The following is a 16737-nucleotide window of genomic DNA, read 5'->3' as shown; positions in this document are numbered from 1 at the left end:
GGAAGCCCCAGGGGGAGGGGAAGGGAAGGGGAGGGGAGGAGAGGAAGGTCCTGTCTCGGAGCGCGTCGCGGCCGCCCGGGTGCCTGCGGGGGAGCAGCGCGGAGAGCCCGGCGCCATGTATTATAAATTCAGCGGCTTCAGCCAGAGGCTGGTCGGGGCGGTGGCGGCCGCCGCCTATGCCCCCCAGGTGAGCGCGTGGCCGGCGCCACACGGTCGCTGACCTTCACCGTCCTCCCCGCGCCGCTCCCGGCGGGGCTTGGAGCGGGACAGTCCGCTGAGCGCGGCACGCCGGGTCGGCCGCAGGCCAGCGGGGCGCGGTGACCTTCAAGCGACGGGCGGGCTCTGGGCTGCCGTCGTGGGGAAGCCTCCGCGTGGCTTGTGGGCCGGCTGCCTCGCGCCCGCTGGGTGACCTTCCCGCGCGGCCGGAGTCCCTGCCGCGGCCACCTTCACGGCTGTCGGGTCAGGGCTCGGGAAGAGGCCACGGCGCCGTTTGACTGCGGGCAGATCTGAACGTGGCGTCTGAGCCCATCTGTAGGGGGGTGGGGTGTGTGCCCTGGCCTCACGGGGCTTGGGCCGCCCTGCGTAGCGGGAAGTGATGCCCTCAGGGCGCTCTCTGCGGGTCCGGTTCCTGACGCTGCCATGGACCTGCTGGGTGACCTTGGGCAAGTCACCTCATCCCTCCTGCTTCCCTTTATTACCCACCTGTAAAATGGGGCTGGTTTGTCTCTCAAGAGGAGGAGGGTCTCAGACCTTGTTTGCATTGGAAAAATAACACTGCTTCAGCAACTAACTCTCAATCATCTGTTCGCCAAACTGGTGCCTACCATGGTTTGTCCCTAAATGTAGACCAAAAAACCCCATGGATAATACCAGTTCAGCGGGAGCCATGGGGCGTCTTTGTGTGTACAATCAGATAAGCAGTATTGAAAGCCCTGGCTGGGATGATTTAGTTGGGGTTGGCCCTGCTTTGAGCAGGGGGTTGGACTAGATGACCTCCTGAGGTCCTTTCCAACCCTAGTCTTCTGTGACAACTGACTACTGAGATAATGCTACTTCCAAGTGCAGACGAAGCCTTAGTTAAACAAAGTATGTATATTCACTAGCTTCCCGTCTTCAAACCCAATGCCATAATTTCTCAGCTTCAAGCATCCAAAGCTTTTTATTAACAGTGAAGAGCTCTGTTTTCAGGTAAAAATCAGTTAAAAGCAAAGGTTGAATTGACATCCATGAATGCTTACCTTTCCCTTGGTTGGGATCCAGTAAATTCAAAGTAAGATCAAAGGTCTAGGCTGAAAACCTGAGACATTAGTCCATCTCTTCCTTGTTCCCTCAGCTTTGGAAGACTAATCCATATGCTAATGTCACTTGAAGTGTCATTTTTGTTGTTAAACCTTACTCTTTTCCTTAATTTACACTGTATTGGTGGCATATTGTATTCAAATTTGCCTATACAGTCAAACATCATGAATAAACAGGGTATATGAAATTTACTCATCCTGGGCAAGCAGAAATATTTCCTGTAAGTGTTCTCAACTTCTGCAAAACTTGTTGTGTGGGGAGGTTTTTTTTAAGAATACTACTTGTGCTTATATAAAGAAAAACTTCCCAATAATGAGCTGAGCATAAATTGATGCACAGTGGATTGATTTAAATCAAAGCTATTTAAATCACTGATTTTAATCATGATTAACTCAGCAGACAGGAAGCATTGATTTAAATAATCCATTTTAATTGTTTTGCACTTGTACTTTAGTTATTTTCCTAAAGAAAGAGAGAGAGACTCTCACTGGTTGGTAACAATTAAAATGTTTGCTTTCCTGCTATATTTAGCCTTTAAGCTAAACTTGGTGCTTCTTGCTAACAAGGAGGATGCACTGTATCTGCATTTATTTAAGTAATTATATAGCTTACCTGTTTACTGGATGATTTTTTTATTATTATTATTTATTATTATTATTTTACTTGCAATTTGTGTCAAGCTGTATTTGGATGGAAATGCAATTAAATGCACAAAACAGCATTTTAAACAATTAAATAAAACTACCTTAAATATTCTGGATATATAAGAAAAATATAATTTTTTGCTTTTAAAACTGATTTTTCAAACAAAGGAGGTATCTCTAGTTAGTGATGCTATTTAATCATGTGTGCTTCAAGATTTTACAACTAGTAGATATTATCCTCTCATACCTAGCTTCTATTCATAGAATGGAAGAAAAAAACAAGCTTTCATGCTTAAACACCCTTTCATGCTTTTTCAATTCTCAATTGCTTTCTTAATTCTCAATGAACTGGTCATTGAACTGAACTAGTTGAATAAGCTGAAGTGAAGAAAATATTCTTTACTGCTATCAAAAGCTGGTTTAGCACTTCAACAAACCCTGGTTCCCGTGACTTCCACCAGTCCAGTAGTTTGACTCTATTTAGACCTTGGGAGCAAATGTACTGCTTAATATTTTTTTGCATTTCATTTGAGTTGTTAGTAGATTATAATAGCTTTAGGCCTTAACGTAGGCTGTTTAAAATTTAATTTTAAATACATTTAATTTAAAGAAAAATTGATTTTTTTAAAAAATAATCTTTTATCCACTCTGCAGTGATCTCTTCCACCAGAAGAGATTTTCTATACTAGAAAGCCAGCTCTACACTAAAAAGAGCTTGCCAGTATAACTGTATCAGCAAACAAGTTCTTTTGCTGATGTAGTTTATGCTAGTTTCCTGTATGAAACAAACTACACGAGCAAAAGAACTCTTAGAGTCTACACTAAGGCTTTTGCCAGCATAGCTCTGTTGGTTAGGGGTGTGACTCTTTTGCACACCTAACTGACATAACTTTTAAGTATAGACCAGACCTTATTCTGCAGACACCTACCACTCCCAGTGTTGCTTCCACTGTTGCAGGCATGGTGTGTTTGCAGCTTGTCCCCTATTGAGCTAGCAAGAGAGGCCCCACGCAGGGCCATGTAAGTGTGCCACCTTCCATGCAAGAACATTAACTGATTTGATGTGTGGTGTGTGTGTGGCAGCACTAATTCATTTATTTGTATGTGGTGGAAGGGAGGAGAGGTTGGGGTGGCATTAATTGGGGTCTCTAAGTTCAGCCAAGTTAGTTGGGTCTTTAGGCCCAAGTCATGAGTAGTGTTTGACTACTAAGAAACCATTTAGAACAGGTGTTGCTTGGGAGAGTGTGTGGTGTGGAGCATTGTGCATTTAGTCCGGGGTAAGTGGTTGCTGAGTTAATTTTTAAAGCCCTGCAAATAAACTCTTTCTCCTGCATCCTCATATGCAAGTCCAAAAAGTGGGAAATGTCCACCTACTTGAAAATGAAAGATTCTGCTGTGGCCCTCTAAAACTGCTCTCAAGGCTTGGCCATGGGAGGATTCTCCTAGCACAGGTGAATCCTCATGTTTAGAGCTGCCATAGCAGCTCCTGCTCCACCCTCAGCCCCTAGCTGGGTGGGAGTGTCTCAGGCATCTTTATGATGGATCTGGTCTCTGACAAAATTTGAGTATCTCCCAGGTCTAACAGCCTTATAATGGGAAGATGATTTAAAGCCAAGCCTGAGCATCCTTAGTTGAATACATTTTTCCTTGTAGAATTGACTTCCTACTCCCAGAAGCAGCAGCATGTCTGGCTTCTATGCATAGGGGCAGCCAGGGGGCTCCACACGCTGCCCCCGCCCCAAGTGCGAACCATGGCAAATGGGAGCTGCAGGGGCAGTTTTTTCAAGCAAAAATAGATAAAAGCACGAGTAATCACTTGTAGCACAAGTAGAAATTCTATACTTTCTTACTGTATCTATGTTAATGTTGCTCGCTTGAGATTCTGAAACATCTGAGTCTCCCAGTGCTCTTAAAAAACATCTCCATGAGAGGCGTAAGTGCTTGTGCACTGTTTACACTAGCGCTTTACAGCGCTGAAAATTGCTGTGCTCGAGTGTATTTTTTCACATCCCTGTATGAGAAAGTTTCAGCACTATAAAGTGCCAGTGTAGACAAGCCCTTAATGTAGTACGTACTATGAAATCTTGTCTTAAGGAATGGTTGAGCAAAGTTGATTTCCTTTTCTCATCTCACCACGCCAGTAGCACAAAGATCATCATAGGGAAGATGTTGCTTGTGGCTCTCAGTCAGTTGTAGACACCTCTGACTTTCTGCAAGTCATGTACCTTCAGTTACAATGGACAGGTGGGCTGTGTGGCCATTTTCCATTGAGATTCTAAATGGAGGGAAATGGAGTGACCCCCTTTGAGATCAATAGTGGGACTACTTTCAAATAGTTTTAGGCCAGGTCTATACTAAAACTTTTTTCAGTATAACAATGTCAGGGTTGGGGGTGGAATAAATTCATTTTCTGAGACATTTCTATACCAGCAAACATTTCCTAGTATAGACTAGATATTTCTGAATTTGTGACTAATGTATTCAGAAATTTTGCTGTTGATTGACATTGGCTTGATAAATGAACAAACAGCAATTAGGAATGATCCCATCTAAAAATGCACATGGATTAGCCTTGTCAGAATGTAAATGTAATCTCAGTTAATAGTTTATGCTCAGTCTCTGGAACAAAGCTCTCTTTCTACAGCGTAAGGAATTGTTTATATGATAGGTGTTAAGTTTTAGTGAATTCATAAAGGCCTCCTGTTAAAACACATTCTGTAACACTTTAACTTTGTTTTTCAAGCGTAAACTATGAGCAATGTATCTTCTTCCATTCCCCCTCAATTTAATTCACTTTGCGCGATTCCGCCCCCCCCCCCCCCCCCCCGGCAATGTTTTGTGTGGTGTGCTAAAGAAATATTCTAAACCCTTATCTGCATTGTGTTAAAATGCAAACTGCGTGAGACTTAGGGCAAATGAGACAAAAGTTCATCCTAAAGCTCCATGTACTGACCATCTACATCATGTTGACTAAGTCATAGAATGGCAGCTTCAGCAGCTCTGCTGTAAAGATTTTTTTTTTACTATAAAGCAAAATGCTGAAAATGGAGAGTAACACTAAAAAGTGGATGACATTCAGTGGCATTTGAATTTTGTTTTAAGTACATAATGGGGTTTTGATTGCTTTTTAATTACGGGTATTGGAAGGTGTTTTGGATATTGCTGCAGTATGAAAGATCTAATCAGACCACATAGGACTATATTCATTTTGGATGTTGAGAACCCTTAATTCACTCCCCTGGCGCACATTCGTGTTAGTATGTGATTAAATATTTGCACCGCACCCTTTCCCCACTTCAACATTCCCACTGGTTCACAGTTCCAAACTCCCTCTATCATCACCTTGATCGAGTCTTTGCCCAGCTATTTCATTTCACACTGTGCACCTGATCAGATCAGTCTCCTCTCCTTCCCTCCATCCTGTCCCAATTTCACCCCCTGCCTCACCTAAATTCCCAGTCCTAGTTTCTCTTTCCTCTCTCCCAACCCCACCAACTTCTGTCCTAATCTATCGGGGACCGTTCCTCTGGACTGTGATTGTCAGAGGCACAGGGCTCTGTGGCCTCACTCGCTATGCCCATGTCCTCCCTGGAATACTCTTTGGTTTGCAGGGAAGGGAATGAGTGGCAAAATGTTGGCTATATCTGTTATGACATTAGAGGATTCCCTTACATGAGTGGTGCAGATGGGATTTACCAAAGGCCAAAAATCTGACCCATTATATTCAGTAAAAAGAAAAGGAGTACTTACGGCACCTTAGAGACTAACAAATTTATTTGAGCATAAGCTTTCGTGAGCTGCAGCTCACTTCATTGGATGCGTCCTTTTCTTTTTGCGAATACAGACTAACACGGCTGCTACTCTGAAACCTGTCATTATATTCAGTGAATCAGTGTTCAGATGTACTCACAAATAGACTCTTGTACTATACAAGTGTGAGCAACAAGAGTGATGTCGTGGTGGGAGTCTGCTATAGACCATCAGACCAGGGGGATGAGGTCGACGAGGCTTTCTTCCAGCAACTAACTGAAGTTACTAGATCACAGGCCTTGGTTCTCATGAGAGACTTCAATCACCCTGATAGCTGCTGGGAGAGCAATACAGCGGTGCACAGACAATCCAGGAACTTTTTGGAAAGTGTAGGGGACAATTTCCTGGTACAAGTGCTGGAGGAACCAACAAGGGGCAGAGCTCTTCTTGCCCTGCTGCTCACAAACTGGGAAGAATTAGTAGGGAAAGCAAAAGTGGATGGGAACCTGGGAGGCAGTGACCATGAGATGGTCGAGTTCGGGATCCTGACACAAGGAAGAAAGGAGAGCAGCAGAATACAGACCCTGGACTTCAGAAAAGCAGACTTTGACTCCCTCAGGGAACTGATGGGCAGGATCCCCTGGGAGAATAACATGAGGGGGAAAGGAGTCCAGGAGAGCTGGCTGTATTTTAAAGAATCCTCATTGAGGTTGCAGGAACAAACCATCCCGATGTGTAGAAAGAATAGTAAATATGGCAGGCGACCAGCTTGGCTTAACAGTGAAATCCTTGCTGATCTTAAACACAAAAAAGAATGGACAAATGACCAGGGAAGAGTATAAAAATATTGCTCAGGCATGCAGGAGTGAAATCAGGAAGGCCAAATCACACTTGGAGTTGCAGCTAGCAAGAGATGTTAAGAGTAAGAAGAAGGGTTTCTTCAGGTATGTTAGCAACAAGAAGAAAGCCAAGGAAAGTGTGGACCCCTTACTGAATGAGGGAGGCAACCTAGTGACAGAGGATGTGGAAAAAGCTAATGTACTCAATGCTTTTTTTGCCTCTGTCTTCACAAACAAGGTCAGCTCCCAGACTGCTGCACTGGGCAGCACAGCATGGGGAGGAGGTGACCAGACCTCTGTGGAGAAAGAAGTGGTTTGGAACTATTTAGAAAAGCTGGATGAGCACAAGTCCATGGGACCGGATGCACCGCATCCGAGGGTGCTAAAGGAGTTGGCGGATGTGATTGCAGAGCCATTGGCCATTATCTTTAAAAACTCATGGCGATTGGGGGAGGTCTCGGAAGACTGAAAAAAGGCTAATGTAGTGCTCATATTTAAAAAAGGGAAGGAGGATGATCCAGGGAACTACAGACCAGTCAGCCTCACCTCAATCCTTGGAAAAATCATGGAGCAGGTCCTCAAGGACTCAATTTTGAAGCACTTAGAGGAGAGGAAAGTGATCAGGAACAGTCAGCATGGATTCACTAAGAGCAAGTCATGTCTGACCAACCTAATTGCCTTCTATGATGAGATAGTCAAGGAATAACACATCCACTGGCTCTGTGGATGAGGGGAAAGCAGTGGGTGTGTTATTCCTTGACTTTAGCAAAGCTTTTGATATGGATTCCTACAGTCCTCTTGCCAGCAAGTTAAAGTAGTATGGGCTGGATGGACTATAAGGTGGACAGAAAGCTGGCTAGATCGTCGGGCTCAAAGAGTAGTGATCAATGGCTCCATCTCTAGTTGGCAGCCGGTATCAAGCGGAGTGCCCCAAGGGTCGGTCCTGGGGCCGGTTTTGTTCAGATCTTCATTAATGATCTGGAGGATGGCGTGGACTGCACCCTCCGCAAGTTTGCAGATGACACTAAACTGGGAGGAGTGGTAGATATGCTGGAGGGTAGGGATAGGATACAAAGGGACCTAGACAAATTAGAGGATTGGGCCAAAAGAAATCTGATGGGGTTCAACAAGGACAAGTGCGGAGTCCTGCACTTAGGATGGAAGAATCCCATGCACTGCTACAGGGTGGGGACCGACCGGCAGTTCTGCAGAAAAGGACCTAGGGGTTACAGTGTACGAGAAGCTGGATGCGAGTCAACAGTGTGCCCTTGTTGCAAAGAAGGCTAACTGTATTTTGGCCTGTATAAGTAGGGGCATTGCCAGCAGATCGAGGGATGAGATCGTTTTGACATTGGTGAGGCCTCATCTGGAGTACTGTATCCAGTTTTGGGTCCCACACTACAAGAAGGATGTGGAAAAATTGGAAAGCGTCCAGTGGAGGGCAACAAAAATGATTAGGGGACTGGAGCACATGACTTATGAGGAGAGGCTGAGGGAACTGGGATTCTTTAGTCTGCAGAAGAGAAGAATAAGGGAGGATTTGATAGCTGCTTTCACCTACCTGAAAGGGGGGTTCCAAAGAGGATGGATCTAGACTGTTCTCAGTGGTAGCAGATGACAGAACAAGGAGTAATGGTTTCAAGTTGCAATGGGGGAGGTTTAGGTTGGATATTAGGAAAAACTTTTTCACGAGGGGGGTGGTGAAGGACTGCAATGGGTTACCTAGGGAGGTGGTGGAATCTCCTTGCTTAGAGGTTTTTAAGGTCAGGCTTGACAAAGCCCTGGGTGGGATGATTTAGTTGGGGATTGATCCTGCTTTGAGCAGGGTGTTGGACTAGACGACCTCCTGAGGTCCCTTCCAACCCTGATATTCTATGATTCTATACAGAAATATTTTTATTTGGGGAAAATGAAGAAAAACTGAACTTGTGCATGTATTCCACAGCACCATGAGCTGCAAATTATTTTTGTTATACAAACTATATGAAACTGTTACCAAACAGCAAAAAAATCTTTCTCTGCATTTCTTGCACAGTAATTTTTTAATGTCATGGACTTACTCTCCATCCAGTTTTGACTTCAGTAATGGTTTCTTTCTGTGACTTAATTCTCTTAAGTAAAACTATTAATGTTATGGTACTACAAACTAACCTAAATATTCAAGCAAAAGCAGATAAAAGCACAAGTAATCACTTGTAGTAGCACAAGTAGAAATTCTATACTTTCTTACTGTACCTGTGTTGTTGCTCGCTTGAGACTCTGAAACATCTGAGAGTCTCCATAGGAATTTAAGGTAGTCTTATCTGAATTATTTTCTCCAAAAATCGATTTCATTGCATTCTTTTATTTCTTTAGAGGCTCACATAGTGCAATTTAGGCTGTAAAAATACCCCTGACCTTGTTCTTTGATATGTTCTTGACTAACTCCAATAATAAAAACAAAAAAAAATAGTTTGAAGAGAGACTAAGGCAAATTAAGCTTGCTTGTCAGTACTGAGTGACTGTCACCACTTTTCCAATCCTTGACTTTGGATTAAGTGTCATTCCAGGGGAAAGTCAGGTTTGAATGTCCTTTATTACTTGAAAATATTTTGATGCTTGTCTCTATTGGTGCAATAAAAAGGAAAACCTGAGTGTCTCTCTAAATCTTTAAACAGCTACACGGTAACTCATAGTAAGCATGGATGTCTTACTAGCCTAATCAAAACCCTATACAGTGCACAATGGGTGGTAGTGGTTTAAAATACAAGTGATTTTTTTTAAGTGATCTACTGTGAAAGCTTTTTTATTTTTTATTAACCAGTAAAGATATATATTAGGCGTGGGATGAAGAACTCAGGATGGATGAGGTAGCACAGAATTTATTGAAATGGCTTGCAACTTACTATGACCTCAGTGCATACAACACAATTTTGTTTTTATATAATAGAGATCAGTGGTGACAGTCTAAAATCTAAGTAGGAAAGGAGCAGATTAATTGCAGTGAGGAGGAACTGGAGGGGATCTAGTAAGTGTAGGGAGATGGCATGGGGATGGCTGACTCCCAATGAAGGATAACCATCTGAATTTTAAGGTAAAATTTTAAAAAGGAAGTGCTGGAGGAAGAGAGATGAAAGTTCCAGATTGTTAGCGCAAAGGGTGGGGAGGACTATTATAGCTGGGAAAGTCACCAGGATGCTAAGTATGGTGTAACATATCACCGATGTGGGAAGTCCATGGGAGTTCAGTTTGTTAGACTGCCATCCATTTAATTTTTAATTTCTGTGTAATACAACATTTCTTTTGTGATTGGGAAGGCTCCAGAATATAAGATCGAATAGACAACTGAAAAGTAATTCGTTAATGCAAGGGAGAAAGATCACAAGAGATTTTGGTGTAATAACCTATTCATTATGCAAATCTAAATGTTTTAATTACACTAAATGCTTAGCATCATAGTAGAAAAAACTCCTAACGGTAATGGATGATAGTGAAATGGTCTTCTCAGTCGTGATTAAGATCGTTTCATTATTTTTAGGAGTTTTTAACCTCTGAAAATTACTTTGACATGTCTCATGGTTGCTCTCAGGCTAAAAGATTATTTTTTTAGCCAGTTTCCAAACTGTTTACTTAGTTCTAAAACTTTAGATTTGCAGTTGATTTCTTCTTGAATGAAGACTAATGCCTTTTTTATAAAGTAATTTGGTTTATAAATAGAGAAAATAATAAAGTTCTCCAATACATATTGTAATCTAGCATTTTACTAAGTGCACTACAAAAATTTCAAGCATCTTTTAGAACTAAACCCTATGGTGAAATCCTGACCGCTGTGAAGTCAGTCGCAAAATTCCCATTGATTTCAGTGGGGCAACGATTTTGCTCACTGCATTGGATCAGTGTTTTCATTACTCTGAATTTAAAATCTATCAAACTAAAATCTCAGCCTCACTGTTGCATTAATGTATATTTCTCCATTTATGTGGATAAATTAGAAAACTTGTAATGGCTTTCGCAGCAACCTTATCTTATCCTCACTGCACGCGCACATGAAGGCATAACTTAACTCCATGTATAGTAATAAATATTTAGAGAGAGATATGCAAGCAGGACACCTTACAGTTCCTGGGGGAACCATAACTTTGAATAGTATACATGAAAACCTTTTCAATAAATAGGATTTATGGTATCAAATCAGAGTACGTGATCTGAAATAAAGGTTTAAATTATGGCTCAGTCCGTGGAGACTTGGGGGATGGGGATTAGCAGCAGAAGCAGTACCAGCTGAGTGCTGGAGGAGGAGGTTATTCCTGCTTAACAGTGTCCTCTCTTATCCAGCAGCACCTGCTGTACCTGTACAAAGTGAAGATAGTTCTAGCCATTTCCCCCAACCCACTGCCAAACCTTCATTTAAGGTGTGTGCCACTGCCTGCAGCAATCATTAGGTCTTACTTTGTTTGTCAGTTATTCTCCCCCGCCCCCCATGTGTCTGAGGAATTCCCATGCTGTTCAGGCAGCACATTGGGACAGGATTTGGGCCCTGAGGCGCTCTTCACTTTTATTTCAGGCTGACTACCATTTCAGGGAAACACTGCTTTAGTTGACTTTTTAACTTCACATTTGGAAGACCCTCTCTGCAATAAGGGCTAGAAACTTTTGAAAAAAACATGGAGAATCTGATGGGTAAATCCTCATTCACCATGGAAGGTTGCTTATTTGCAAATGGCAAGTGAATTTGTCAAGTCCTGAGCCAAAACTAGCTGACAAATTTGACAGTCACCTCCTATATATTTGTAATTGGATGTCATTTTAGTGGGGGGGGTTTTTGAGGTGGGGGGCTGTAGCCAGGTTAGCTTTCTCTCTATAATGCCTTTTCATTTTAGCTGTGGTAATATGTTTACTTGGAACATGATTAGCGGTACATTCTTTTCAACTGTTAAATATCCAGGTACTCAACACTTAAATCTCCATTTTCAGGGACTCAAGCCACTGGCATCCACAGAATCACCAGCTCTGGTTTTTGGAACGCCAACTAAACTTGCCTCAGATTCGCCAGCAGCTGTTTCTTATTTGGGTAAAAACAAGGTGCCGGACCTCCAGAAGCTATTTCAGGTAAGAAGAAAAGCTTTATTAAGAGAAAATTTAAATAAAAGGGGCTGAAGATAGTGGGCCATATTCTGCCCTTCATTGCACCTGTGCGGTGCCATCAGTGGGCCCGCACCAGAGGGCGTGCACAGGTGTAACTCAAATTCTGCAACATTTGGTCCAAAAGGTATTAATGTTTGAATCTTTTAGAAAGGATTTGTAGTAATTTTCATAACATCCTATAGTTTGTTCGTTGCTTGATAATTCATGGTCTCAGTACCTTGAGACTCTGCACAGGAATCCTTGTATTGGCAGGACATCTACTAGAAAGGAGAAAAACCTCAGATCTCCTTTCTTCACACAGCTACAGGTGCTTATCACATTCGGGTCAGCTGTAAACATGTTTTCTTTCTGGGAATATATGACAAGCTTATGATCCAACAAAGCTGAATGCAAGAACAAACTGGAATCACGATCCCCAGTTTGTCTGGTGGTGGTCAGTAATTTTAAATGTTTATAAACTATGTAAACATTTACTGGTGCTCAAAACCTATGGAATAACGGTATATGTAGTGTCCTCCAGAGCTTTTGTGTTGTCTCTGTGGATTAACTACTTGTTTGGTAGGGACTGACGGGTGGAGTTAACATTTAAAGGAGTTCTCTCATTTAAAATTAAGAATAAACTTCATATAACATTCTGTTTTTTATGAGAATGACAAGGGGTTGTGCTTTTTAAAATGTACTCGGCTCTCTTCATGCCATTTTTATTTAGCATGTGTAATGCTGAATTGGTGAACCACATTTGATTTATACATATCCTCTCCCATTCTCTAGTTAGTGACACTTTTTAGTCAAGTGCCTTTTATGATAAAGGATTTTGAGAAAATATTCCAAGACATGTTTGTGCCTACAATTTGCAAGGTGCATGTAATAAAACATATCTGCACTTAAAATAAAACTAGTCTGCTCTTCCCTTTGTGCAGTTTCAGGAGGAAACCCTATGTTCTGTTGGAGGATTAATTACATAGTGGTTTGTGGGGGGGTTTCTTTACCCTCCCCAACTCTCTCTCATAATTCTCCTTATTTTAGCTATAGTAGCTTCTTTGTGATGATCAGCCTTTTTTCATGTGCTGTGTTGTTCTTCTCCCAAAGAAGGCTGATGGATTGCCAGTACATCTGAAACGAGGAGTTCCTGATCAGCTGCTATATCGGACCACTATGGCCCTAACGATAGGAGGGACCATCTACTGTCTGATAGCTCTCTACATGGCCTCACAACCAAAATCTAAGAAGTGAGTGAACCATAACTAATGGGACTGATTCAGCATTTCTCTGAAGGACCAGTTGTATACTACCGCTTTGTATTTACTGCTTAATCCTGTGATTGTATGTTGTGAATTCTTCAAATAAAGACATTAAGAAAATGTTTCGAAAGTGGTTACCTTCTAATGCATTGGAAAGCAAGATAAATATCAAAGTTAATATTTAAGAGTGAAAGTCAATGTGTTTTTGCTTGTGTCAGGTCTCCAGTCTTCCCTTTCCCACCCCAAACGTAAACCAGACAAACAGTTGACTTACAACAGCCTCTGAGCACTTTAGGGTGGTATAACTTGCCACCTGCCTTTCAACAATGTTAAATTGGAAATGAAAACTTAATTGTGTCAAGCTATGCCTTAACACCCACATTCTCTCAAGGGTAAGGAGAAGGGGGGGAGGGGATTCCAGGGTTTACAGAAGCAATAAGTGTTTTGTGTAATTTCCTATTTGATGACAAGTCTATTTGTCTTGTCATACATGTTCACTAAGAATTCACATTAGCGGGTGCAGCACAGAGATTCTTCCAAATGCCGACATGAATGTTGGAAACATGGTTACTTAAATTTGTACTTTCAGTGAGTAATATGATAGGGTTATGGTGTCCAAATCTAATACAGGTTTCAGAGTGGTGTCCAAATCTAATACAGTCTATGAACACAGCTGCTGGTAGCAGTGTTGCACTTAGGCAGACTTCTACATTGTAACACCAACTGTACTAGTTTTTTGTCCTTTTTCTTTTGTCAAATTATATTTTTAAATTAAAGTACTGTTTGTTTTTACTGTGGAATAAATACACCACTGCAAACATTGAAACATTTCAGATTTGAAAGTCTTGTTGTTTCATCTTTTCACAGCCTTCTAATAAATGTTTCAAAACATCCGGTTTCCAACCTCAACTTGTACCTTTTTGAAGCAGACATCTGCTCGAACAGTCTCTAAACCTCAGAATTATGCTAATGGCCAGGTACTAGCCTTTCATAAGAAATAATCACCAGTATCTGCTTTAGTGAAAGGTTGCTATATTTCATAACTTAGTTGTGTGTTAACTGCGATACTCTTATTTCTCATTTGTAAAAAGATAAATCAAGTGCCCCCCCCCCCCCAAAAAAAAAAAAAAAAACAAAAACCAACCTATATTGCATGAAATGCTGGGTGCTGGCACACTTTTTTTTTTTTTTTTTTTTTGTATTTGATGGTGATGAAATGCACCCTTTATCCTATAGGGACAGTCACTCCTACAGCTGTTGTCCCTTCACCTGTTTTGAGTTCCCAACCATTAGACCTGCATACCCATGGATTCGTCTCCAATTCCTACACCTATTCAAAATCTCACAAAGCTCACCTTCCTTGTGCAGAAGAAATGTAAAGGCCCCTTTCCTTCCTCCATCCCCTCTTCCCATCATAGGATGTCAAATTTCCTTTTCTTTCCATTTCTCCAAATTTGTTTTTCATATACTAGTATTAAAAGAAAGTTCACTTGTTTTCCAGTTAAATATTTTAAAGGCTCAGATGTAAAAAAATCATCTTAAGAGTCATGACTGAAGAAATGTAACATGTATAATTTTTTGTATGAGAAACTGAAGCCTGAGACTAGTGTTTATATTTTAGAAATGGCAGAGAGGCCTCTGAGAATAATGGGCTGAAGCACATTATTCTCAGGAATATGAAGAAAATGGACGAAGCCCCTCAGGAAGGAGAGTTAAGAAAACAGGAGCATTGCCTTTACCAGCAGTTAACCACTAGTGAGCCATACTTTTCTTAAGTCCATGGGGAAAGGGTAAAACTTCCAGAGCCCAAGAGAATCTCTGCAGCACTGGTGATTTTCAGTCTCCCTCTGCTGAGTAGTAGCCATACACTAATCATGATCTAGAAGAATCCTCTAACACAGGGCTGTCTGTATCTGTTTCCACAAGTCCTTAGATGTTTGTCTCAGGTCATTTGTAATTTGGGGAGATTCCCTGAGAGTTCTAAGCTAATAGTGATAGTCTATTACTGGTTACTACGGCTGATGTGACCTATACCTAACAAATGTAACAGGAAAATGCAATGGCTGTTATCCCACTGCACTTCAGCTGGAGTGAAGACCCTTGCTCTAGAATACATTGGAGAATCAGAGAAAAAGTCATTCAGCTAGGGGTTTCTTACAGGAGAAGCTGCTCCTTCTAAGGCATAGCAACCTGACCAAACTACATGTGTCTCTGCAGGAGTTCTGGGAGAAAGTGTAGCTCTGTTGCCATAGAAACCAAGTCTTCTCACTGACCTGGACCATGCTGCTTTTGACTCGTGCCCAAACATAGTGCCTCTGGAGACAGAACCCAGGGAGCAGTTGAAAATGGCACTGCTGCAGCCAGAAAATGAAGCCTATGAAATTCCATAGACCAGCCACTGCTAAAACGTCAGTGGCCTTTCTATGTTTCTTTCCTCCCAAGACACATTACAAAGACTGTTGGGCTCTTGGTTACAGTGGGGTGGGTCTTTTTTATGGGAAAGGACAAGCTGGCTTAGGCCCTTTGCTCTAGGAGAGATTTCACAGTGAGAATCTTGAGCACAGAGGCACCTCCTGCGGTGCATCAAGCAGGCACCTAAAGCTCAGATCAATGGGAGTTAGACACCTAAATACCTTTGGGTATGTCTACATTATGAAATTAGGTTGATCTTATAGAAATCGATTTTTAGAAATCAATTTTATACAGTTGCTTGCGTATGTCCACATTAAGTCAGCGGAGTGCATCCTCACTACTGTGGCTAGCATCGACTTTTGGAGTGTTGCACTGTGGGTAGTTATCCCACAGTTCCCACAGTTTCCGCTGCCCATTGGAATTCTGGGTTGAGCTCCCAACGCCTGATGGGGCAAAAACATTGTTGTGGGTGGTTTTGGGTACATGCCATCAGTCGCCCCTCCCTCTGTGAAAGCAACGGCAGACAATCGTTTTGCGCCTTTTTTCTGTGCAGGCGCCATACTGCTGTCAGCAGATGGTGCAGTAGGACTGCTAACCGTCGTCATCATCCACTGCTTCAGCTGCAACTCTGCTCTCCAGCTCTCCTGGTGCCATGAATCCACCTTGCAGGTCCTCTTGTCGTTCTGTATAAATATCTATTCTTGTGCCATCTGTTGTCATCTACTGCTTCCGCTGCAACTCTGCTCTCCTGCAGACGCCATACCACAGCAGCATGGAGCCTGCTCAGCTCACCGCTGCTGTTGTGAGCATTGCGAACACGTCGCGCATTATCCTGCAGTATGTGCAGAACCTGCAAAAGCAGGCGAGGAGGCGACGACAGCGCGATCACAATAGTGATGAGGACTTGAACACAGACTTCTCTCAAAGCACTGGCCCTGGCAATTTGGACATCATGGTGGTAGTGGGGCAGGTTCGTGCCGTGGAATACCAATTCTGGGCCCAGGAAACAAGCACAGACTGGTGGGACCGCATAGTGTTGCAGGTCTGGGATGATTCCCAGTGGCTGCGAAACTTTCGCATGCGTAAGGGCACTTTCATGGAACTTTGTGACTTGCTTTCCCCTGCCCGGAAGCTCAAGAATGCCAAGATGAGAACAGCCCTCACAGTTGAGAAGTGAGTGGCAATAGCGCTCTGGAAGCTTGCAATGCCAGACAGCTACCGGTCAGTCGGGAATCAATTTGGAGTGGGTAAATCTACTGTGGGGGGCTGCTGTGATCCAAGTAGCCAGTGCAATCACTGAGCTGCTGCTATCAAGGGAGTGACTCTGGGAAATGTGCAGGTCATAGTGGATGGCTTTGCTGCAATAGGGTTCCCTAACTGTGGTGGGGCGATAGAACGCCTATCCCTATCTTGGGACTGGACCACCTT

At 42.6% G+C, this 16737-nt stretch overlaps 1 protein-coding gene across 1 annotated transcript; it reads left to right on the top strand.

Annotated features, from left to right (window-relative positions):
• The first annotated feature begins 7 nt into the window (after positions 1–7).
• COX7A2L (cytochrome c oxidase subunit 7A2 like) lies at positions 8–13017 on the top strand. The gene is made up of 3 exons (XM_074949351.1): positions 8–187; positions 11486–11620; positions 12746–13017. Exons 1-3 carry the CDS (start codon positions 116–118, stop codon positions 12887–12889), a joined length of 351 nt encoding a protein of 116 aa, XP_074805452.1. The 5' UTR covers positions 8–115; the 3' UTR covers positions 12890–13017.
• Positions 13018–16737: the final 3720 nt, after the last annotated feature.

Source organism: Natator depressus, chromosome 3 (genome assembly GCF_965152275.1).
Source record: "Natator depressus isolate rNatDep1 chromosome 3, rNatDep2.hap1, whole genome shotgun sequence".
In the NCBI taxonomy this organism is placed as follows: Eukaryota; Metazoa; Chordata; order Testudines; family Cheloniidae; genus Natator; species Natator depressus.
This window is presented reverse-complemented; position numbering and strand designations above follow the sequence as displayed.

Excerpts from the sequence above, each read along its gene's own strand:
- COX7A2L (XM_074949351.1), top strand. The coding sequence starts at position 116 with ATGTATTATAAATTCAGCGGCTTCAGCCAGAGGCTGGTCGGGGCGGTG. Across the intron at positions 188-11,485 it reads CCGCCGCCTATGCCCCCCAG|GGACTCAAGCCACTGGCATC; the intron begins GTGAGCGCGTGG and ends CTCCATTTTCAG. Across the intron at positions 11,621-12,745 it reads ACCTCCAGAAGCTATTTCAG|AAGGCTGATGGATTGCCAGT; the intron begins GTAAGAAGAAAA and ends CTTCTCCCAAAG.